The sequence below is a fragment of the Pipistrellus kuhlii genome, unplaced genomic scaffold (assembly GCF_014108245.1).
Source record: "Pipistrellus kuhlii isolate mPipKuh1 unplaced genomic scaffold, mPipKuh1.p scaffold_m20_p_3, whole genome shotgun sequence".
In the NCBI taxonomy this organism is placed as follows: domain Eukaryota; kingdom Metazoa; phylum Chordata; class Mammalia; order Chiroptera; family Vespertilionidae; genus Pipistrellus; species Pipistrellus kuhlii.
The window spans coordinates 107064549-107089255 of NW_023425529.1; the positions used below are offsets into that span (position 1 = coordinate 107064549).

The window sequence follows — 24707 nt, forward strand, 5'->3', positions numbered from 1 at the left end:
GTAAAAACCAATCCCACCAAAATAGAAACTATTATAAAAAAATACAATGAACAACTCTATTGCAACAAAATGGACAACCTAGATGAAATGGATATATTCTTAGAAAAATACAAACTCCCAAAACTCAACCAAGAAGAATAAAAAAAACCTGGATAGGCCAATAACTATCGAAGAAATTAAAACAGCGATCAAAAATCTTCCAGCAAACAAAGCCCTGGACAAGACGGTTTTACAGGAGCATTTTACCAAGCATTCAAAGAAGTACTAAAACCTATCATCCTTAGACTATTCCAAAAAGTTAAAAAGGAAGGCACACTTCCAAGCTCTTTCCATGAAGCCAGCATTATCCTAATCCCAAGACCAGATAAAGATACCACAAAAAAAGATACAGGCCAATATCTTTGAAAATAGATGCTAAAATCCTCAACAAAATTCTAGCAAATCAGATTCAGCAATACATTAGAAAGATCATACACCATGACCAAGTGGCATTTATTCCAGGGATGCAAGGATGGGACAATATTCTCAAATTAATAAATGTGATACATCACATAAAGAAAGTGAGACAAATATCACATAATCATATCAATTGATGCAGAAAAACCATTTGACAAAACCCAATACGCTTTTTTGAAAAGAATTCTCAACAAAGTGGGAATACAGGGATTATACCTCAAGATAATAAAACCCCTATATGGCAAACCTACAGCAAATATCATATTTCATGGGCCAAAACTAAGCTCATTTCCCTTAAAGAAGAGGAAGAAGACAAGGATGCCTACTTTCACCACTCCCATTCGACACAGTACTAGAAGTAACTTACCATAGCGATCACACAAGAACAAAAGGCATCCAAATTAGAAAAGAAGTAAAACTGTCCTTATTAACAAATGACATGATATTATACAGAGAAAACCCCAAATACTCCATCAAAAAAACTACTAGACCTAATAAATGAATTTGACAATGTAGCAGGATACAAAATTAACACCCAGAAATCTATGGCCTTTTTATATGCCAATAATGAACTCATAGTAATAGAAATGAAAAATGAAAAAAAAAATCCCATTTACCATTTCATCAAAAAATTAAGATACCTAGGAATACACTTAACTAAGGACCTAAAAGACCTGTACTCAGAAAACTATAGGACATTGAAAAAAGAGATAGAGGAAGACATAAACAAATGGAAGAACATACCATGTTTATGGATTGATAGAATCAACAGCATTAAAATATCCATACTACCTAAACTAAGGGTGTCGAACTCAATCAGAGAAGGGGCCAAAATCTAAAATCCAGCCTAAATCGCGGGCCGAATGGTTTACTGAACAGTCATAAACTGTCATTGTGATGGAAACGCAGCGGAGTGCAGTGATGACAGCGTGGTGCGGGCCACATTGCAAGGCCTGGCGGGACGGATTTGGCCCGCGGGCCTTGTGTTTGACACATGTGATACTAAACCAATCTATAGATTGAATGTTATACTCATTAAAATACCAATGCCATATTACACTGACCTAGAACAAACTCTCCAAAAATTCACCTGGAATTAAAAAAGTCCCCGAATAGCCATAGCTATCCTGAGAAAGAGGGACAAAGTTGGAGGGATCACAATATGAGAAATAAAGCTATATTAACAAGCCACAGTTCTCAAAACTGCCTGATACTGGTACAAAAACAGACATATACCAATGGAACAGAATAGAGAACCCAGACATTTACCCAAGTCATTATACTCAACTAATATTTGACAAAGGATGGAAAAGTATAAAATTGAGTCAAAACATTATCTTTAATAAATGGTGCTGGGAAATTTGGTCAGATACATGCAAAAAAATGAAACTAGATTACCAACTTACACCATACACAAAAACAAACTCAAAATGGCTAAAGGCCTTGAATGTAAGACAGGAAATCATAAAAATCCTACAAGACTCCAAACACAGCAAAATTGCAGACATATGTCGTAACAATATCTTTACAGACACAGATCCTAGTTCAAGAGAGACTAAGGAGAAAATAAACAAATGGGACTACATCAAAATAAAAAGCTTCTGCACAGCAAAAGAAACCATCAACAAAACAACAAGAAAGCCCACTGCATGGGAGAATATATTTGAAAATGTTTATCTCCAATAAGGGTTTAATTTCCAACATTTACAGGGAACTGATACAACTTAATAAAAGAAGAAAAACAATCAAAAAATGGGCAAAGGACCTAAATAGACACTTTTCATTAGAGGACATTCAGAAAGCCAAGAGACATATGAAAACATACTCAAGGTCACTAATCATCCTAGAAATGCAAATCAAAACAACCATGAGGTACCACCTCACACCTGACAGAATGGCTATCATCAACAAATCAACCGACAACAAGTGCTGGAGAGGATGCAGAGAAAAAGGAACCCTTGTGCACTGCTGGTGGGAATGCAGATTGGTGCAGCCATTATGGAAAACAGCATGGCGTTTACTCAAATATTTAAAAATGGAACTAATCAGATTCAGCAATACATTAGAAAGGTCATACATCATGACCAAGTGTATACACCATTTGACCCAGCAATACCACTTCTAGGAATATATCCCAAGAAAACAGAAACACCAATCAGAAACACCCCTATGTTCATAGCAGAACAATTTACAATAGCTAAGATTTGTAAACAGCCTAAATACCCATCAGCAGAACAGTGGATTAGAAAACTGTGGTACATATATACAATGGAATACTACGCTGCTATAAAAAATAAGGAATTCTTACCATTTGCAGCAGCATGGATGGAACTGGAGAGCATTATGCTCAGTGAAATAAGCCAGTCAAGTGAAAAAAAAAAAAATACCACATGATCTCACTCATTTATGGATAATAAAGAACATTATAACCTAATGAATAAAAAGATAGATAAAGAGGCAGAGAAGCATCAAACAGACTGTCAAATTACAGCGGGAAGGCTGGGGAAGGTTGGGGCGGTGGAGGTAAGAGATCAACTGAATTACTTGTATGCATGCATATAAGCATAACCAATGGATGCAAGACCCTGGGGGCTGGGGTGAGGGCATATGCCGGGGGATAGGGGAGGCCAGGGGAAGGTCAGTGGGGGGAAAAAGGATATATTGTATATGTACTACTATTTTTAATATTTTAAACAATAAGATAAAGTTAAAAAAAAAAAACCTCAAGAAAAAATATTTTAAAAAAACAACAACTTTGTTAGATTCTATTCTATTTTAGAAACTATATCAGTATCCATTTTCAAGAAAATAAGATGTTAAAAATTTGAAAAGCCACAAATGTGGCTGAGAAGAGCAAAGAGTTTCTGGTCAAGATAATGTGAACTCCATGGTACAAAGGTCACCTATCTTCTGAAAAGATGTCTGTGTTTAAATTCGTTGGGTCAAAATTCCCTACCACTTAAATACATAGGTATTGAAATAACTTGCTCAAATTATCTTTCCTTTCTCCTTGATTAAACCCTGCTCTGATGCCAAGGAAGAAAACAACCCCTGACCAGCCTCCAAACCAGGAGGACAGACTTGTTCGCCTGTGAAGAATGGAAAAGCTAAAGTATATTGTTTACTTAATGGAAATATATACACTAGTCACTTACCTGATTGAACTGATTGATTTATAAACCAAGAATGGTGTTTTTCCTTGAAAACTTTTATTTCAAACAGTTGCTGTAGACACATATCGAATAAGTAAAGGGCTCCTTCCCCTGTTAAGACAAATGTTTTTTATTTCCACGTATTCACACACACACACACACACATACACAAAATCAAGACTATGCAATTGTTCTGAGAAATGTTCCCAATATAAACATACATAGACATATATTCTATACAAACTGTCTCCAAGGAAAGCTTACACTATTATATACAAACTAGTGGCCCAGTGCAAGAAATTCATGCACATTAAAAGGGGATTAATTAGAGGAAATATTTTAATATTGCTATTTGCCCTTTCTCTATAATAGAAGTGTCAGAGATGAAAGAAAACTAGTAAAATGTATATGAAAATCTTCCTCCTGTTAGACTCTAGGGCGCACCTCAAAATCACGCTATACCCAAATTCAGCCAGCCCCACACCATTAAGTGAGATCCAGACCTGGCCAGTCTCACCCTTGTCAAGCCCCGCCGGGCAGGGAGCACAATCTCAGGTCCCCCATCAAACCCTGTCCGGTAGGGGGTGCAGCCTGAGGTTCTCTGTCAAGGCCCACTGGGTAAGGGGCGCAGACTCAGGTCCCCTGTTCTAGCCCAGCACTATGCAGCTTTAGGTCCCTGCTGATTTCTCGTTAAGGCTCCTTAGGGGAACTCGGCCTCTACTGTAGGCGCTGACATGATTTTGATGGCGTGATGGTCAATTTACATATTCCCTCTTTATTAAATAGCATGCTTGTTTTTTAGCCTTATTATCCTCATTGAACTTAAACAAATCCTATATAATAAAAGGCTAATGTGCAAATTGACTGGTAAAACAAATCCTATATAATAAAAGGCTAATACGCAAATTGACTGAATGGCAGAACGACCAGTCGCTATGCTGCATACTAACCACCAGGGGGCAGACACTCAACACAGAAACTGCCCCCTGGGCTCACTGCTGGCGAGAGTAACAGCACTAAGGATGTCTAACTGACTGTTTAGGCCCGCTTCTATCTCAGCTGGCTGACGGACATCCCCGAGGGCTCCTCCTGGACTCTGAGAGGGCACAGGCCAGGCTGAGGGACACCCCTCCCCTGAAAGCACAAATTTCGTGAACCAGGCCTCTAGTAAATAATAAAAGGCAAATTATTTATCTTAAACTGTTACACAGTCTCTTACTGAATCTTCCATCAGACCAGGAAGAAAAACCCATTCTCAAACTACCCAAATCTAATGGTTCAAGCACATGAACTGAACTGACACATTGGTCCCAGACTCCAGGGCAGCATGTGTCTTATCACACACAGGGACCAAGAGAGGGACTGAGCCTGCCGACCCTGAAGGCAGCTCTAAGTGAGAAAAGCAAAGGCCCTTTAATTCATGAAATTTTTTTCCTAAACACAGAAAAATCAAGGACTTTGAATCTATCTCTGTCACATGCTGGGCCTGTGTCCTGCACCACTGTTTCCATATCGGTTAAATGGGAGCAACAGTGAACCTACCTCACAGGGTTTTTTATGAGAATTGAAAAGGTAATACATGCAAAGTTCTTAAAACAGTACAGTACTTAGCACAGAATAAATGCTCAACAAGTCTTAGCCTTTACTTTTTCCCTAGTCAATGCAGCAAATACAAACATTTGTTCAAATGTCTATTGTCTATGGACATTTATACAACAAAAGAAATTTTACAAGAAGCCTGACATTTCTGAACCTTTACTTTTATTAAATGCTTTAGAACTTTTGCTACTATCTAAAACGTCCCTTGAAAAAAAGATTTCTCACCTCAACTTATGCATAGAGGACAAATTATATTCAATTTCATTTTGAGAAGAAAAGAAAACTGAAGGAAGCCAGAAATTTTTTTCTTGTTGCTTCTACCTTATACTTTTCCTAACAACAATAACAATAGCAAAGTACTACCCACTGGTTTTCCCTTTCTTTTACTTTTGTATTCAGTACTAGAGGCCCAGTGCATAAAATTCATGCATGAAGATGGGTTCCTCAGCCCCACCTGCACCCTCTCCAATCTGGGGCATCCCTCTCACAATCTGGGACAACTGGCTTCTAACCACTTGCCTGCCTACCTGCCTGATTGCCCCTAACCCCTTTGCTTGCCTTCCTGATCACCCCTAACTGCCTTTGCCTGCCTGTCTGATCGCCCCTAACTGCCCTTCCCTGCCAGTCTGATCTCGCCCCTAACTGCTCTCCCCTGCAGGCCTGATCTTGCCTCCAAGTGCCCTCCCCTGCCAGCCTGATTGCCCCTGACTGCTTCTGCCTTGCCGCCCACCACCATAGCTTTGTCTGGAAGGAAGTCAGACATCTGGAAGACGGACAGTCGACCCAGTCTAATGAGCATATTACTACCCTTTTATTGGTATAGATATAGAGGATAGGATTGCTTAAATGGGAGGAAAAGCCTTTTTCAGCAGGAGGAGATGCTCTTGGCAGACAAATACATAATTCCTATATCTGGACTGATAAGCCAGCCATATGCACTATACTGTCAAACCAGTCATTAAAAAAATAGAATTACTTTCTTACTCCTTACACCAAACAGCTGTTGCCCTTAAAACCACTCCTCAGCCCCCACCTTAGGTTCTGCCTTTGCAGTTCACCCAGATTTGGTTCTGATTGGTCAGTTTCCATGCTAGTCAACGTCAAAAGCTTCACCTCCTAGGCAGCCATTGGCTCCTCGCTATTCACCCAGATTTGGTTCTGATTGGTAGGTTTCTATGCCAGTCAGCATCTCCAGGCCTATCTCCGGGCTTGATCACAGAGGCAGGGCTGATCAGCAGCTGCCCCAGGCTGCTGGCCAGCGGGCTGAACTGCTGACCTCTGAGAGAGAGATAGAGACTTGGTTGCTGGCAAGGCCAAGAGAAATAAGCAGAGTATGATCACCTGCTTCTCTCTCCAGCCTCGCCAGCAAGTACTGGTATTGCTGATCAGCCCCGCCTCTCTCTCCCTCTCTGAGAAGTGAGCATGTGCAGCCTGGTATTTGATCCAGGCTGCTGGTGAGAGGACTGAACTGTTGACTCTGGGAGAGAGAGATAGGCTTGGCTGCTGGTGAGGCCCGGAGAGAGGAGTAGGGTCTGATCACCCTGCCTCTCTTTCTGGGCCTTGCCAGCAGCCACTGCCACTGCTGACAGCACCACTTTCTCTCTCCTCTCTCTCTCTCTCTCTCTCTCTCTCTCTCTCTCTCTCTCTCTCTCTCTCTCTCTCCCCCCCTCTCTCTCTCTCTCCCCTCCCCCTCTTGACCCCCCCAACCCCCAGCGGACTGAGCATAGCAGTTCAGCCCGCTCGTCTGCTGTGAGCAGCCTGGCTTTCAGTCAAGCCTCTGGTCGTTGTGGATGTTACGACCCTGGCTTTTTATAATATAGATCAGTGTTTCCCAAAGTGTGGTACAAGTACCCTCAGGGGTACAGGAAGAGTTTGGTGGGGGTACGCGTTGCACTGGAGTTTGGTGGGGATATGCACTGCACGTGCTTAGCTGCGCCTAATTCTATGTTCTCATGAGTATGAGGGATACTCAGCGTTACAAAAATTATAGAGGAAACACTGGTATAGATTATAGTTACTAGGAGAATCCTTTGATTTACTAAGTATCAGGCATCTACTCAAACATTATAAAATTAACAATAACTTTTTAATGTAAATCTTATATAAAAATTCCATATAGAGATAAATAACATGGTCAATTTTACTGCATATCTATTATATAGTTTAATATTTTTGCCTAAATATTTTAAGATAAAATAGAAAATACACTGACTATAGTTAAAATAAAATTATTTCTGATAAAATATGTATCTCTATAATACACAATGGTTTTGCTACCAAAAAACCAACCTTTGACAGGAAAAAAAAAAATACTATTTTCTGGTCAGAACCAAATAAAGAATGTACAGCTAAAACTGAAACACTCATAATCTTGGCATTTCAGATAAAAGCCTTTTTTTAACCCCTATATATTTTATTGAATAGGAGGCTAACTACTCTAAGAAAAGCTGGCTTAGGTAAGCCAAAGAAAATTAACCTGTTTTCAGAAAGAAATCAAATATGTTACTATGTTTTGCCATCATTTCTGATAAACAGGTCTATGGATTAAAATTATAAGGATAAATAAAAAATGTTTAGGTCCAGTGAATCATCTAGAGAAGACTGATAATGTCAACAGCTTACTTTGGTCACCAGGTAATGCCATTTTACATTAAAAAGCTATTCAGTTAGAACCAAATACAAAGGCAAATAAGTACATACATTTTTTAGCCACAATGTAAAAAAAAAAAAAATTCAAGTTACTATTAATGCAGGGAAGGGAAAGGGAGCTTACCTGAACATGGGTTAACCAATTTTACAAACACAAGCCCACTTTTCATCTTCTTGGAGGCATCTTTTAAATATTCTGAAAAGAAATGGTGAATCTGTAAAATTAAGATATTTGCTTTTTGTTCTTCTAATTTACTTCACCCTGATTTTGTTTCTTCTATTTATATGATTTTTCTTTCTATTATTTATAACTCAATTCTATTGCTTAGGAGCAATTACTTATTTATTTGTATTTAGTAATACTGCCTTATCTTCCTTTTAAGAATTGTCCTCTCAGCAGCTGATATGTTAAACAATTGCCACTGATTTTTTTTGGCAAATGCCCTAGGGACAGGGCTTTTTCTGCAGAGCAAATTCTGAGCTCCAAGGAGGGCCAAATGATAGCACTGTCCTGTAAATGGGGCTTTTCCAGTGAGCTGTGAGACGGGTCAAACAGGGACATGAGCTGAGAATGGGACTTTTTTTGAAGAGTTCCAAGCAAGGCCTGCCCCATCCAGTGGTTGCAAGGCAGCTGGTTTTTACAAGTAATACCATGTTTTCAAAGCTGCTGGTTTTCAAGGCTACTGCAGACCTGAGTAAGTTCAAGTTATATGCCACAAATCCTGTTTAACGAGATTCAGCAGTTTTTCTTGAATAAATACTCCTATTATTGGAGGAAGCAATATCAAGAGTCTGAAAAAGTTGATTTTGGCCATCTTTGTCAATGTTTTCATTACTTTTATGAACTTAACCCTACCAGATTTTGAATGCTTAGTATAAAAAAGAACTCAGATTGCTATAATACTTCTGATACACTTCTTGGTCTATACCTGGCCTTAGACACACAAAATTACCTATGACTATAAATTAAAGGCTCTATGAAAGAGCTTTTAATTTTCATTTAAATTTGAGAAATCCTGGGTCACCCCTCCAGACTTGGAAGCTCCGTCTTTTTTCTAACTTTTACCTGCATTAATTAGGAAAGAAAAAAATCTGCTTTTAGAATAATGAGAGAGAATGGAAGTGTAGAAGGAAGGGGCCTCCTCTGTAAGTTTACTTTGAGCTGATGCCTGTTTCTTTGATAATATCAGCATAGGAAGTACACAAGATCTAGAACCAGACAGATGCACAATCTAATCCCTGCTTTCCTCCTTACTCAGCAGATTCCAACCTTTCCGTGCCTCAGTCGTTTCATTTATAAAATGGACATAACAATAATTATTGTATAGGCTTTTGTTAGGCCCACTTCCAGAAATATTAATTTCAGTCTATGCCTCCTCTTCCTAAGATGTTCGCACTGCCACATGGCCTGAGTCATTTTCCTGACTTTGAAGCTCTCAACTTTCTCAAACATGACAAGAGGCAAACCAAGAAAGCTAGAGAAAGGCACAAACTAGAATAATAATTCCCAAGTAATTGGTTCATCTAAGAATATCTTTTTATTCTGAAGCTTTGAAGAAAAAATAAAAACTGACCTTAACCAAGACCATAGAAGATAAAATCTCCATTCTTCCAGGGCTGTCCCTATCAATAGATCAACAGCCTTGTTTCTAGGAATGCCTTATACTGGGGTAGGGAACGTCTGAGGGACAGTTAAGGCCCACAAAATCATTTGGTCTGCCCCTGCCAAGGCATTAAGGGTAAGTTAATTAGATGTTTGACAATATGCAGCAGGCTAATTTCTAAGTTGATCATTCTGTATGGCCCATGAATGATGTTATAAATATCCAAACAGTCCTTGGCAGAAAAAAGGTTTCCCTCCCCTGCCCTATACAGTCAGAAAAATGAGCTGATGAAAAACTTCAGGTTTGCAGCCAACTCAGAGCCACAAAGACCAGCAATATATAGAGATGTCACGAAGGCCTTGAAATATCTGGGAAGCAGGAAAATTCTGAACAGGTAGAAAGGACGGACCTGCCCTTTCTAAACTTCCCTCCTCTCCAACAGTGGCAACGACCACCTTCCATTCTGCAGAGTGGTCTTTGGCACATAGGAGTTCAGGAGGACACAGAAGAGCCAACAGCCTATGCCAATAATTCCTATTGATGTTGGACAGATGGTTTGACTTCTGCGAGTCTTGTAGAATGGAGACAATGAAGTCTGCCTTGATAACTTCCCAAGGTCAAATACAATAACTTACACCCAAGCGCATTGTAAGAGTATAAGAGCTAGAGGATGGGCTTCCTAAAACTTACATAAACCCTGGCTAAATGAGTATGAATTACAACCAAAATAAAATTCTCCCTACAAATAAATCTCTTCCATAACTGTATGTCACCCAAAGAAATCACCAATAACTGAGAAACTCAGAATGCTGGATGGAAACAGGCCTGGTCGTAAGTGGCTCAAGCTTTTGACCAGAGCTCAGTCACACCGGTAACTAACGGAGGGCAGTGGCTGTCTGTTGTGCTGTCTACTCCACTCTCCCAGGAAAGCACTCTCTACTCTTGCGTAGGTCTTCTGCCCGCTCTCCCACCTTGTGCTTGCAGTGGAGTCTGCTCCTCCCTGGATACGGGTAATGGGGTACAGGGTGCAGAAGGCTGTTTTAAAAAGGTTAAAACTAGATTAAAAGAAGAGGGGCAGCTTCTCCCAGCAGACACCAGGAGATTTGAAGCGTGGTGCAGTGTGCAACCAGGTTCCCACTAAACAGAGGAAGTTCGTGTTAATGCTCAGAGAGGCAAAACCCTGGGCCTGGTGCTGCAACACCTGAGTTCCAGATGTCTCTCCAACACCCACCCCCCAAACCCTGCCCCAACACACAGCTGGCTCTTCAAGGAATATGTTGATCCCACTGTGGAACTCCTAACAAAGTGTTAAGTCAGGTTTTGTAACACAGTCAGGACTCACTGGCCACATATTAGAGAAACACTATACAGACTCATGGTGAATTCAAACTGGCATCGTATTTATTCCAAGGGCTGTCTGCAGGAAGCCATGGTTGTCCTAAATAAATTTAACCTCAAATGCCTTTCAAAACACTCTAGCTTGCCATGTGTCCACTATGGCTCTGTGAATTTATCTTTCCCTGTTTTGCATCTATTTGTATTTTTAGTCTCAACCCACTCTTAAAAATAACCCATACTAAATATGTAGTCTACTCTGTGAAAGCAATGCTTATGTGGTATATTTGTTACAATATAAATAAATTCATAATATGCCTTTTGAATGCAAAAAGTATGACCTACAAATCTTTCTCAACTTTGTTAATATTGGCTATGTGAATTTCTATCTTTCCTAAAATTAAGAGAAAAAATATCTCAGTCCTTTACCTCTCCATTAAATCAACTTAAATGTAATTCTCTAATTCCATGATTAGATACAGCAAATAAAACTATATAACACTCTGGTAAAACCCCAATACCCCTGAGAATTTTAGTGAGTGTTATAGTAAATAAGTAGAAAGAGTAAATAGTGAAACGGAGGCAGAAATACAAATATCCAAAAAGAAAAATTAAGAACATGTAATTCCTTCTGTGATACATACAACATAAAAAGATTAGAAAAATATATTTCCAAATTGTTATTTCTAGGTGGTAAAATGATGGACAAATTCTTTCATATATATATGTGTGTGTATGTGTGTGTGTGTATAGCATTACTAAAATTTCTTTACTGAGTATTGCTATTCTAATAAAAATTTAATAAAAATATATGGGAGAAAATGTGTAAATGAAGAGACAACTAGTCAAACCTGAGCAACTGATCAAGGCAAAGTTTCACCAAACATTGCTAGGACTTTAGGCCCCTGCAGGGAAATCAGCTCTGGCCAGAGACCTCAGCCGGCCTGGGTCCTCCTTGTTTCAGAGGCAGATAACAGAACAGGCATCAGGTCTGACCCTTTTACCAGGTAGAATGGGCTACTTTAGCAGACAGAAACCTAGAAAAGAAAGTCACTTTTAAAGGTATTTTAAAATCAAATATAAAGGATCTCGGAACAAAAAGGCTGAGAGTCCCAAGGAGCATGCTCTAGTTTCAGAGGCACTGAGCAATTTGGGGCTCTGAAGCTTAAGGCCAAGGCTCCACCACTAAGAAGCTAAAATGGCTACTCAGGGAGAATAGACCTGGGTTCTCCCCAACCACTGGCATGTATTGGGCATTCAATACATATTTATACAAAAATGGCACAGTGAATTGAGTAATCAGGAGGAAGTGTATATAGGTGACTGCAGAGGTACCATGAACTTGCACACTAACAGGAAAGGCCAAGAGGGCAGGCTTCCTGGAAGAGGTGACATTTGCATTTGCTTACCAGTAAAGAATAAACAGGCATTTGGCAGGTAGAGAACACAAAGAGAGTTGGCAGGTAGGGGACAAGTAGACACAAAGTCAAGGATATTAAAAGACAAAGAAGTTGGGTTGGGGCAAATGGATTATCTTCACAGGAACTAAAGATGAAGCAAGCCTTGGAGAAAGAGTAGAATTTGGATAGAAGTGAAAGGAGAAAAAGGACAGTGTAAGCAAAGAACACTGCAGGAAGAAATTAAATGTGAGGCATTTATTCTTTCAATAAATGTTTATTAAATGCCTACTCTGTCCCAGACCTCAGGCTAAGAACTTGGGGCACAAAAAAAGAGCTTCTGTGAAACTCAAACCAACAGCTAGCAAACCCATGAGATTGGTACTGTTCTCCCCAATGTAGAGATGAGGAAATTGAGGCTTGCCACTGAGAACACAATTTCTCCAAGAACATAACTAGTCAATAGCAAAATCTAGTTTTAGGTGTGTGTTTTTATAGTCAGGCTTTAAAGAACACTGGTGAGTTGTTTGTTTCTTAGGAAAACCCATGTAGCTCCCATTCTGCTTTTCAAATGAAAAACTGTGAACGTTGCTTACTTTGCTTTTATGATTTCTCTTCTGCCCTGGAGGATAAACATGCGGGACTCACAAGTTCTTATAAAACGTACTTGGAGTTGGTCCGAAGGTTGTGGGTTATTGTTAAGCTGATTAACATAAAATGTACTTGGTCATTGGAACAATTTCTAGCAGGGCAAGATCAGGCTCCGGAAACAGCCTAATTACACCAGCTGGCAAACACTTAAGGCCATCCACTCCAGGACGTGCTCAAATACAAGGGGAGCAGATCCAATGGCCATATGAGAGAGGTCAGTCTGGTTCCCACCAAAAAACTTTTCATAAAGGCAAAGCCAGGCTCAGTATTTGTGCGGAAAATATCACATATGCTCCATGCTAGAAAACTCAGAGACTCCCACTGCTGAAGGCCTACAGACCACTATTCAGTAAATGTCATATTTTCCCAGAAGCTGAGCTTAATTATTCAGAGGTTGTCTAAAATCAGCACTTGTACTGGCCAGATCTCCCCACGCCTCCCTATCTCCTCTTCCCACCTCCCCCCAAGGCTAGCCAAACTAAGTGCAGGTTCCTCTCTGAGAATAAGCTCTTCTGAAAGTAAGGAAACTTTCAGCCCACAAGGTGTATTTCTAAACACAGACATACCTGCAAACAGTTTGACAAAGAACAAAAAACCTGCTTAAATATTCTTTGAGACTAACCATGTGCACTTAAGGAGGGAAAATGCGTTTTTTGTGTTTTGTTTGTTTGAGGGTCACTGAAAAGTCATTTAGGTATATAGTAATTATTCTTTCAACACATATTTTTACTTTTTATCAAACAAGAGGTATTCTTGGGGGCTTATTACAAAGCTATATGTCCTAGCTGGGTTGATCGGTGGTTAGAACATCAGCCTGAAGAGTCAAGGGTTCGTTTCCCAGTCAAGGGCATGATGCAAATTCAATCCCCGATGGGAGCACGTGAGGGAGACTACCAATGCACGTGTCTCGTTCATATCTGTGCTCTCTCTCGCGTGCGCTCGCGCTCTCTCTCTCTCTCTCTCTCTCTCTCTCCTTTTCCCTCCTTTCCACTCTCTCTAAAAATCAATGGAAAAATATCCTTGGGTGAGGATTTTAAAAATAAACACCACAAACTATAAGACTCTAATCAGTAATAGCACTGAAATGAATTTTCTCCATCTTTAAACAGAAAAATGTTTTTTTTTCTTTTAAAGTTTATTTCTCTTTAAGTTTTAAATTAAGAACATAGTTCTAAGGTTTCATTCACACAATGCTTTCAAACCTATCTTTGCATTCCTCTGGAGAGGCCTGTCATTGTTTGTGATTGTTGTGGTGCCTCACATGACAGACTCCTTATTACACTTGGAGTGTCTAAGGTAGGCGAGCAAGCTGGGAATTCTTATCTACACCCCACCTGCCCCCTGCCCCTCTCCCCCCCCACCAAAAAAAAAACACACAAAAAACTGGCATTACTTATGATGGCTGTGAGGAAATAATATTACTCTTCCCAGAATGCTTTTTAACACATATATGCAGGAAATACAGTAAAGGGGAATTACTTTATTGTAAAACTTGTCTGTGGTTGATGTCCAGTTTAATCAGAGGGCTGGTTAAAGGATCTTTTCAGCTGAAGTAGACCCGAATGAGTTTCTTAACTGGTCCTGACATCATTTCTGTCCTTGCTTTACCCCCTCACATTAGGGCTTCTCAATGCTTTACCATTTCCTTGGAGATGGCTAAGTAACAGGGTTCAGACACATTAACATCAACACAGTCTTCTATCCCACACTTAGTGATCTGCTCCCAGCTGGCCTTCCACACTAGAATCCACTCAAATTTAAAAGAACTGACAAGCGTACAAAACTTGGACTCAAGAGAAATATTTAAAATATTTGCTATATTCCAAAAAGTAGAGATGTTAACAGTCTTTCATAGTAACTGAAACAGCAAATACCTACACTAGTTTGAGAAATGTTTAAGATCATCTTAAACTACAAGAAATGCTTACTCTGCTAAGAAGGAAGGCAATTCAGTCTTCACCGGCCTACGAAAATCAAGACTCCAAGTCTGATTACCTCCCAAGTATCCCTCCTAAGTTCCAGCTTTTTTTTTTTTTTTTTTTTTTTTTTTTTTTTTTGCTGGTGGGGGAGGGAGGAAAGAATAATTTACTTCTTCAGGAAAATGAGAGGCAAAGATACCTAAATAGTACTTCTGCATTTACCCTCCAACATGTAACACAATACTATGGTAGGCAACTCGATAAATAAAGTAAATTAAGTGTTGGGGGGGAAAGAGGCATCTCAGTTTTGGTGCCTGTACATTTGTCTCGTGGACAGATCTCTAAAGTTCTGTTGGTCTGATGATTAATTTGCTCACTTTTCAGTATGTAGAGTAAGTGCTTCAAATTCTTCTGCCAGAAGTTTTCTAAAACTTAGTACAGACTGCTTCCATCAAATACTTTTGAAAATTTTCATACAATCTTCGTTTCTTTAATGAAGGGCCCAACTTTACTGTAGCTATGGCCCTCACTCAGACAAGGGTACAGCCTCCTCCTTTCAAATGCATAACTTACTGGAGCTGATTTCCTAACCAATACCAGGACATGGCATACCCTGTGCTTACATGCACTGCCCTGACCATGCACATTCTGGCCCACTCTAACCAGAGAAACCTCAAGATGGCCATTCCTCTCCCCAAATCCAGCTCTCCAGGGCTGGTCTCACTGCCCAGCAGCATCCCGTGGGAACCTGTTAGACATGCACACTGTCAGGCCATTCCAGACCCACTGAATCAGTAGCTCACCTGTGAGACACCCTCCGGTTTGAGCAGCACTGTGGCACTGCGGTCATTACAAGCACCAGTGTCCATGCCCTCAGAGCCTGCAGGTGGCACTACAGGCCGGCTAGAAGAATTACATCGGCAGGAAGCTGAAGCTGTGTTACAAAACCTGCTGGTCTGACAGTTCCTTCTATCAGTTCCTGAACAACTGCCTCCGCCTCCTCCAGTGAGTTTAGTTTTGAACAGGAACAGGACTGAAATTATTCTCACAGCCCCAGCAGTAGACATACTAATTTTTCTGAAGGTCTTGTGTTTAATATAATGAAGATACAAACAGACTTTAAGAATGAATGTCAATACTGATTAAACAGAAAATAAGAAACGTAAATTATCCTCAGCCATTGTGTCTCTGAATAAAAATAATGCATTTGATTTGAAACATCTCATTGAATTGATGCAACAAAAGTGAGAAGAGCCCTAACCAGTTTGTCTCAGTGGATAGAGCATTGGACTCAAGGGTCCCAGGTTCGATTCCGGTCCAGGGCCATGTACCTTGGTTGTGGGCACATCCCCAGTGGGAGGTGTGCAGGAGGCAGCTGATCGGTGTTTCTCTCTCATCAATGTTTCTAACTCTCCCTCTCCCTTCCTCTCTGTAAAAAATCAATAAAATATATTTTTTTAAAAAGTGAGAAGAGGATTTTTTCCAATGTGAAGCAGTGTATAGGTAGCCCTTCATTAGACTCTGTCAAAACCTGAATTTTGCATTAACTGCTTTACTGCACAAGCATCTCTATGAGGATGTGGAGTAACAGGAACTCTGACACACCGCTGGTCGTAATATAAGTAGTACAACCACTTTGGAAAACTGTTCAGCAGCAGCCACCAAAACTGAACATACAGATACCTAAGATAAGCGATTCCACTCCCAGGTCTTGCACCCTACAGAAACAAATTCCTCTCTGTCCCAGAAGTGTAATTCACAATAGTTACCCACTGGAAATCCAAACGTCCATCAACAGTAAAGGAGATAAATATTATGGATATTTATGCAATAAAATATACCCAGAAATGAAAACACAAATCAACCAACAACTGCTACACCCAGTATGAATGAATCTTCCAGGCATCATGCTGAGTGAAAGCAGCCAGATACGGAGGAGTGCACGCTGACCTCAGCAGGTGACATGAACCTCTGGTGACAGAGGTCAGCAGAGCGGTTCCTGGGCTATCTACCAGCAGACACGGGGAGCTCACTGAACAAGTTCTACATCACGACCTGGAGGACGGTTACAGGGTTACATATGCAAACCTCATTGAGTTGCACACTTAAATATGTAGGTTTTACTGTATGCTATGCCGTTAGACGCACAAAATTACTTACAAACTGACATGTGACACTTTTCAATATCCACCATAAAACCTACATGACTGGACAACTATATCGTCATTAGCAATTACTTTAAAGCATTTGCTGAGCTAAAACTCAAACAACGTATTTTCCTTTATTTTCTATGTTAGGCCATCATATCAATATAGTCTAAAAGGCGCCAAACTTTTCTGGCTTTCACTCCCTAGTCCCAAACTCCTTTTATTCCGCCAATTAACGGGGCCCATCACCTGCGGAAACTGAGGGCCCTCCCCAGCCCCTGCAGGCCCGGTGGCCAGTGGTCAGGGCGGGTGAGGTGGGCTGGCTCCTGCCTGCACCCCCCCACCGGAACCTCTCCACCCCGGCCTGGCCCCTCCCCATCGGCTTCTCTCCTCTCACCGTCCGGGTCTGTGCTGGGACCGGCCGCCCAGACCCTGGCTGCCGGCCCGGGGGGAGCCCAGCCGTGGGGCCCGCTGCCCGGGGGGGGGGGGGGGGCACCAGCTTACACCCCGAGGGCAGGACGCCCCCCCCCCCCGGCGGGCGCGCAGCAAACCCCGGCAGCCGCCCCGCGCCGCTCCCCGCAGGCCCACGCGCCCGCCCCCTGCGGCCCATGGACCCCCCCCCCCCCCAATGAGGACCGGCTGGGGGCGGGGGGAGGGAAGATTAGCGGGGAGGGGGTCCGGTTGGCGCTTCCGGGTCTGGTTTGAAAACCGAGCTGGCTGTGCTACGCTGTGTTCCGGGAGACGATCGGGTCTGCACGCGGCCCGGAGACGGGGCGCGCACCGTGGGTCCCGCGGGGCGGCGGGAGGGGGGGAGCCGCGGCGGCCGCTCCGCTCCGGCCGGGCTGGAGGCCTGGCTGCCCCCGGAGGCGGCCGGTTACCTGGAAGCAGGAACACGTGCTCGCGGGCGCGGCCGCCGTCCCCGCGCTCCCCGCGGCGCGCCATGAGCCGTCTCCTCCCGCGGGGCCTGGGGCGGCGGGAATGGCGGGAGGGGCTGGTTCCGGGGGCGCGGCGCACAGGCCTGGCGGGCCCCGGAGGCGGCCGGGGGGCGAGTTTGGCTTCGTTTCCGGGGCCGGCCGCCGTCACCGAAACTTTTCAAACTCGGGTAGGTGCCCAGCTCAGGCGCCGGAACGCTGCGCCCGCGCCGCTCCGGGACGGGACGCGACGCGGGAGCGCGCGGGGCCGCCGCGGTCCGGGCCCAGGGGCCCTCCCAGCTGGTAGCGCGGCCGGAGGACCCACCGCGCGGGAGCGGGCGGGGCGGCTGGGAAGGGACGGGGCCCCGCGCCCTGATGCCCTCCACCCCGGAGCTGGAGCTCTGGCCGGGAGAAATTGTGGGGAGCAAGTTCCTGTCAGGGACAACAGCAGGCACCTCGGAATCCTCTGTGCTCTTGGTTGTCAGTGTGCCTGGATCGTCTGTTGCATTCTGCATAGGAATTCATGTCAAAAGAGTGTGTGCTTCAAATCGGAGTCCTCATCACTAAAAAGAGGTTTCACAATGTGAGGCTCATAGTATGAACTTGTCATTTGGGGCGGCTTTGTAATGAGTTAAAAGTTAAGACATTTTAAAAAGCAATGTTTAAAAAGTCAGGGTCATGAAATTGGGGAACTTAAGCTTTTAAAAAAAAGTTTAATTGAAAAGGTGATGCTTGATGTAACATGGTTTTAAAAAGACTAATAGCAATTTCTCTCATACGTTAAAGTAGGGGTGTCGAACTCAATCAGAGAAGGGGCCAAAATCTAAAATCCAGCCTAAATCGTGGGCCGAATGGTTTACTGAACAGTCATAAACTGTCATTGTGATGGAAACGCAGCGTGCGGGCCACATTGCAAGGCCTGGCGGGACGGATTTGGCCCGCGGGCCTTGTATTTGACAAGTGCGTTAAAGGAAAGTATGTCTCCCTCCTACCCCAGATCCCTAAACCCACCGCCCGGGGCAATTACTGTTTACAACTTCTTGTCTATTCTTGCAGCAATTTTCCATTCACTTACAAATTCTTATCTTGCTTTTTTGCACAAATGGCAGAATACTATATGTAATTCTGTGCACTTAAATTTGACAACACTGGATCTGTCTCAGCCTTCTGAAAGGACTTTTTATTTTTAATCCTGTTTCCCATGGGAGGAGACAGCTGAAGTTCCGTGCAGGACACGGGTGGTAGAGATGAAGACTTTCCGGCTGAGGAGGAGCAAAGAAATGCCAAGTCTGGGGCAGGCCGAGATTAATCTTACTCTGACCTCTTCTGTCCACTAAGATTGACCTCTAGTGTATATAGGTCAACTGCCCAGACACACCATAATCATGACTAACAGCTACAAGAGACATGTTACACACAGTTCCAGTGTTCCGACAACGAGCTGTTTTTATTTCCTGTGCTCCTTTCTAGCCATTGGCTGAATAAACATATATTTTTACAAGTGTGTGGTTGTTTTCACAGGATAAATACAATTCTGTTTGCTTTTCTCCCTTTACATTGTCATAAAACATACCCTATAGCATCCAGAACTGTCATTCTTAATGGAGGCATGTTATTTCACACTACTAATGCACCAAGATTATTTAACTATTCCCTACTGTGCAATATTTAGCTTATTTCACAGTATTATTATAAACTAGAGGTCCAGTGCATGAATTCATGCATGGGTGGACCTGCCCTGATGGGGCCAATTGGATCTGGCCCAGGGGGAAGGGGACACGGGAGGTTGGCTGGCCAGCCCCGGCCCCAATCCGTGGGAGGTTGGCCAGCTGGCCCTGCCAGCTGGTCCTATTCCCAGTTGAGAGGACAATTTGCATATTACGTTTTTATATAGGACTAGAGGCCCGATGCACAAAAATTGGTACAAGAGTAGGCCTTCCTTCTCCCAGCTGCTGGCACAGCTTCCCTCCAGGACCTGGGCCCGGGCTGCCAGCACTGGCTTTCCTCCAGAATCCGGGCTTCCCATCTGGCCACCAGTAAGCACCCGGGACCCAGGCTGGCTTCCCCCTGGCCCAGCTCATCAGGAAGGACATGAGGAATGATGTCTAATTAGCATATTACCCTTTTTTATTCCAGATAGTGCTACAAAGTATACAATTATGGATTATGCGGCAGTTAGAATCAATTAACTAGATGTACACATAACAACATGGGTCCTTTATGTCAAGAAAAAAGGTAGGCAGAGATTTATAGCAGAATACCATGTAGGTAAATTAAAAACACACATTAAAAAAAAACATGTTTTATAAGGATACATGCACAGTGAAAGCCCATTATCAAGCAAAAAGAAATGGGTGTCTTAAAATGGAGGATAATGGGATAAGGAATGAGGGATAATGGAATAATCAAATGAGAGAGAAGCCAGGACACGTAGTATGGACCACTGTCGGTATGTCCTATTAAGATTACAGCAAACTTTCTCATGTTTAGATCCAAGAGCAAAAATTAATTTGTTTAATGTGCTGCGACAAACATCTCTGAACAATTTCCTTTATTCACTTAAAAAAAAAAAAGTACCTTCTTAAAGAAGTCTTTTTAACATTTCATGTCATAATGGATTAGTGGTGATGATCTCCTTTAGCTTTTTCTTGTCTGAGAAGTTCTTTATATGTCCTTCCTTTCTAAATGACAGCTTTCCTAGGTGGAGTAATCTTGGTTGTAGGTTCTATCACTTTGACTATTTCTTGCCAATCCCTTTTAGCCTACAAAGTTTCTGTTGAGAAATTAGTTGACAGTCATATTGGAACTCCCTTATAGGTAACTAACTGCTTATCATCTTGTTTGGGACTCTCTTCCTGGACTTGTATGTCTAGCTTCTCCAGGTTAGGGAAGTTTTTGGTCATTAATTTTTCAAATAGGTTTTCAATTTCCTGCTCTCTCTCTTCTCCTCTGGCACCCCCAGGATATAAATGCTTGAAGTTTTTTCAGAGGCTCCTTTCACTGTCTTCCTTTTTACCTTTTGCTGTTGTGATTAGATGTTTTTTTCTTCTTTATATTTAAAATCACTATTTTGATTCTCAGCTTCATCTACTCTACTGTTGATTTTTTTGTAAATTATTCTTTATTTCAGTTAATGTATTTTTCATTTCTGACTGTTTCTTTTTCACAGCTTTCATGTCATTTTTTATGCAGTTGGAGTTTTCTCTAAGTTCATTGAACATATTTAGAACCAGTATTTTGAACTCTGCATCCAGTAGATTGCTTGTCTGTATTTTGTTTAGTTCTTTTTCTGGAGTTCTATTCTGTTCTTTTATTTGGGACATGTTTCTTTGTCTCCTCATTTGGGCAGCCTCCCTGTGTTTATTTTATTTTATTTTATTTTATTGTATTGTATTGTATTGTATTGTATTGGGTACAGCTACTATGTTTCCCAGGCTTGGTAGTGTGGCCCAATATAGTATGAGTCCTATAGGATCCAGAAGCACAGGAAGACATTGTTGACTTCATCAGGTGCAAATAGTAGACCCTCCTTCTATGTTGAAAATTTTGAGGTGAGAAATAGATGAAATGTGCCAAGTATGTAACCCTCCTGTTGGAGTAGCAGAATGGCTCCACTGGGGTCCTTTATTCCCTAAACTGGGCCACTCCAGAAACAAAATTTCAGGATACATCACATTGAACCTTTTACTTTCCTACCTAAGTTTCATGTTGTAAGTCAACTGACCCTGTTATTTATTTTCTGAACTTCTTTACTATTTCATTTTCAATATTGGGTCAGTAACTTCAGTAGAGGTTGCAGCAGCGATGATTTTGCCTCCATTAGCTGTCTTAAATCTATAAATCATAACCAGAGGCTCATTTGTTACCTTGTGCTACACTCCTCTGGGGTTGATTCCTAGAAGTTAGTGGAATCTCTTCCTCCAACTTCTTGTAGAACCAGAGGAGGAATAGGCCATATAAGAAGAAAATGTAAAATAGACTGGCTGCTTTTAAGAAGTTAGAAGTTTTTGACAAAAGGCAGAAAAAAGAAAAAGAAAAACAACAAAAAATTGCAATAACAACTTCTTGATAACTTTGTATTTAATTCTTGGTTCTCTCTCTCTCTCTCTCTCTCTCTCTCTCTCTCTCTCTCTCTCTCTCTCTCTCCTTTCTTCCTTCCCTCCCTCTCATGTATGTGCAATGTGGACCAATCTAATATTTATAGACACTAACTCTGTGCCAAACATTGTCTGGCTGATTGGTTGATTGGACTATATCAGTAAATAAAACAGAAAAATATCTGCCCTCCTGGAGTTTACATCTAGTAGAGAGATAGACAAACAATATAACAATAAATAAATTCTAGAATACAGTAGAAGATGGCCAGTACTGTGGAGGAAAGAAATACAACAGTGAAATAGGGTTTGTGACTATGAGAACAGTTGCAATTTAAATAAAGCAGTCAGGGTGGGCTCAATAGTAAGTTAGCATCTGAGCATAGCTGAAAGGAAGGTAAGGAGTTAGGTGGGTATCCTCCTTGTGGGAAGGTTCCAGGCACAGGAAACAGCCAGTGCGAAGGCTCTGCAGCATGGCACAGTCAAGGACAGCAATGAGGCTGTGTGGTCCAATGTAGGAGATGAGGTTGCAGCAGTGGGGACCTTGCATGCCATTGAAGGGAGCAAAATAGGATTCCCCCTGAGGACTGAGTAAGGAATGCTAAGAGAGTGTAATAATGTGTAATAAAAGGACTTTGATCAATATGTGGCCAAAAGAAAAAGTAGATCAACCAAGAGTAGTTACATCTAAACACCTAAAAGAAGCCCAGTATTGCATAAAATATTTTCACTGTAATCCACAGCAAGAAATACATTTTATAGCATGACCTAGCAGTCACACAAAAGACATGCTGATAACATTGACTAAATTTATTTCACAGCCTAGTAGCAGGTTGTGATCTGCAGCTGAAATAACATAGTTATCAGTAATGTGATCATTTTGGTTATATTCTAACATTTGGATATCATAATCAAGACCATTATCAACTCTAAGCATGTTTTGGCTAAACACCACATCGGGCCTAATGACTTTAAACAGGGACCCACCATTAGTCCATTAATCAAAATCCTATGCATATACAAGATATCCTGCTTTTATGACAGCTGTCATGATATGAAAATATTGTGTGGGTTGGGTCACTATTAGGAAATTTAAAACATATGAAATCTGTGTATATCATTTTTGACAGGCAGCCAATATTTATGGTAGTTAGTTAAAGAAATTTTATGTCAAATAAGCAATTGTTTTATGTTTTCATTAAGGCATAGACATGACCCTAATTAGTAAATTTGCTAATAGATTTTTGCTCATTATCTCCAGACCAATCATTAGATATATTTGTTTTTAGAGAACAGTGCAGATTTTAGAACTATATCTCAAAATGTTTTTGAGAGTTTCTCAAGAGGTTTAAGGATAACTTGAATTTATCTTATATAATAAATAGGTAATATGCAAATTGATTGTCACGTCCTCACAAGATGGCTGCCTACAACCAGGCCAACAGGGGATTAGTGAAGGATGACTAAACAACTAACAAGCTTCATGGGGTGACCAGGCCAATGGGGGGGGGGGGGGCGTGATGGGCAACCAGGCTGGCAGGGGAGAGCAGTTAGGGAGGACCAGGTTGACAGAGGGGGACAGTTGGAGGTGACCAGGTTGGCAGGGGATCAGTTGGGGCAACCAGGCCAGAAGGGGGGAAGTTGGGGATGATTAGGCTGGCAAGGGGAGAAGTGAGGTGTGACCAGGCTGGCAGAGGAAGGAGTTGGGGATGACCAGGCCAGTGGGGGTGGGGGGGATAAGGGGCAACCAGGCCGGTGGGGGGGAGGGCAGTTAAGGGTGACCAAGCTGGCGGAGGGACAGTTGGGGTCAACTAGGATGGAAGGGGGGGGGCAGTAAGAGGTGATCAGGCAGGCAAGCAGGCAGGTGAGCAGTTAGAAGCCAGCAGTCCTGGATTGTGAGAGGGATGTCCAACTGCCATTTTAGGCCTGATCCTAGCCTAACCCGGGGATTGTGCCTAAACGGGCAGTCAGACATCCCTCCAGAGGTCCAGATTGGAGACGGTGCAGGCTGGGCTGAGGGGACCTCCCCATGCAAAAATTTCATGCACTGGACATCTAGTAAGTATATAAACACAGATGTTTTTCTGAACTGTTAAATCTCTCAAAACTCAAAATTCATTTTCAACTACATTTTAATTTAAAAATAATTTTTTCACTTCAAAATGTTCTTAGATGTATTATTAGATACATTCAAATTTTATAGACACTGCAGTTGTTCCCACTGACATGCTTACCATACATTGAGTATCCAATATTTTTAACAGTGTTATCCCATGGGTCTTTCTGCAGTGGTGGAAATGCTCTATATCTGTACTTCCTATTAATGAAGCCACTAGATACATGTGTCTTTTCAGCACTTGATATGTGGATTGTGACTGAGAAACTTAATTTAAAATTTTGTTCAATCTTAATTAATTTAAATTTAAATAGTTGTGTGGGGTTAATGGCTGCCATATTGGACAGAGCAGTTGCATAAAGAAAATTTAATGAGTCACTTTTCTGCTTAAACCCCTGCAATGGCTTCTAATGGCCCTTCAAATAGATTTAAAATCTTCAGTTTGGCACTCAAAGCCAAGACCAACTGACCCCTGCCCACCCCTTACTCACTGCAACTTCAGTCTCTTGGGTCTTCTTTCTGCTCCTGCAGTTGCCACACTCCTTCTGTTCCCAAAGACCTGACACAGGTGTTCCTTCTGCCAGAAAAGTTCTTTCCACTCCCATTCAACTCTCCTCTCATATCTGGTGAGCGATAGCAAAGACAACAAGACAGAGAGGCATTCATTGTGCAGCTCA

The 24707-nt window shown here is 41.9% G+C and overlaps 1 protein-coding gene across 3 annotated transcripts in view; it reads right to left on the reverse strand.

Moving 5' to 3' along the window:
- The window catches only part of RNASEH2B (ribonuclease H2 subunit B), a 59938-nt gene extending 41853 nt beyond the window's left edge, over positions 1-18085 (reverse strand). The window contains exons 1-3 of one of the 3 annotated variants that reach the window (XM_036457438.2): positions 17788-18081; positions 7981-8052; positions 3612-3719 (exon numbers count right to left, since the gene is read on the reverse strand). In XM_036457438.2, coding sequence (XP_036313331.1) covers positions 3612-3719; positions 7981-8052; positions 17788-17851 — 244 coding nt within the window. In that variant the 5' untranslated portion in view covers positions 17852-18081. Of the gene's footprint in view, positions 1-3611; positions 3720-7980; positions 8053-17787 lie in introns of all 3 variants that reach the window. The other 2 variants (XM_036457437.2, XM_036457436.2) reach the window with 2 other exon arrangements.
- Between the last annotated feature and the right edge of the window lie 6622 nt (positions 18086-24707).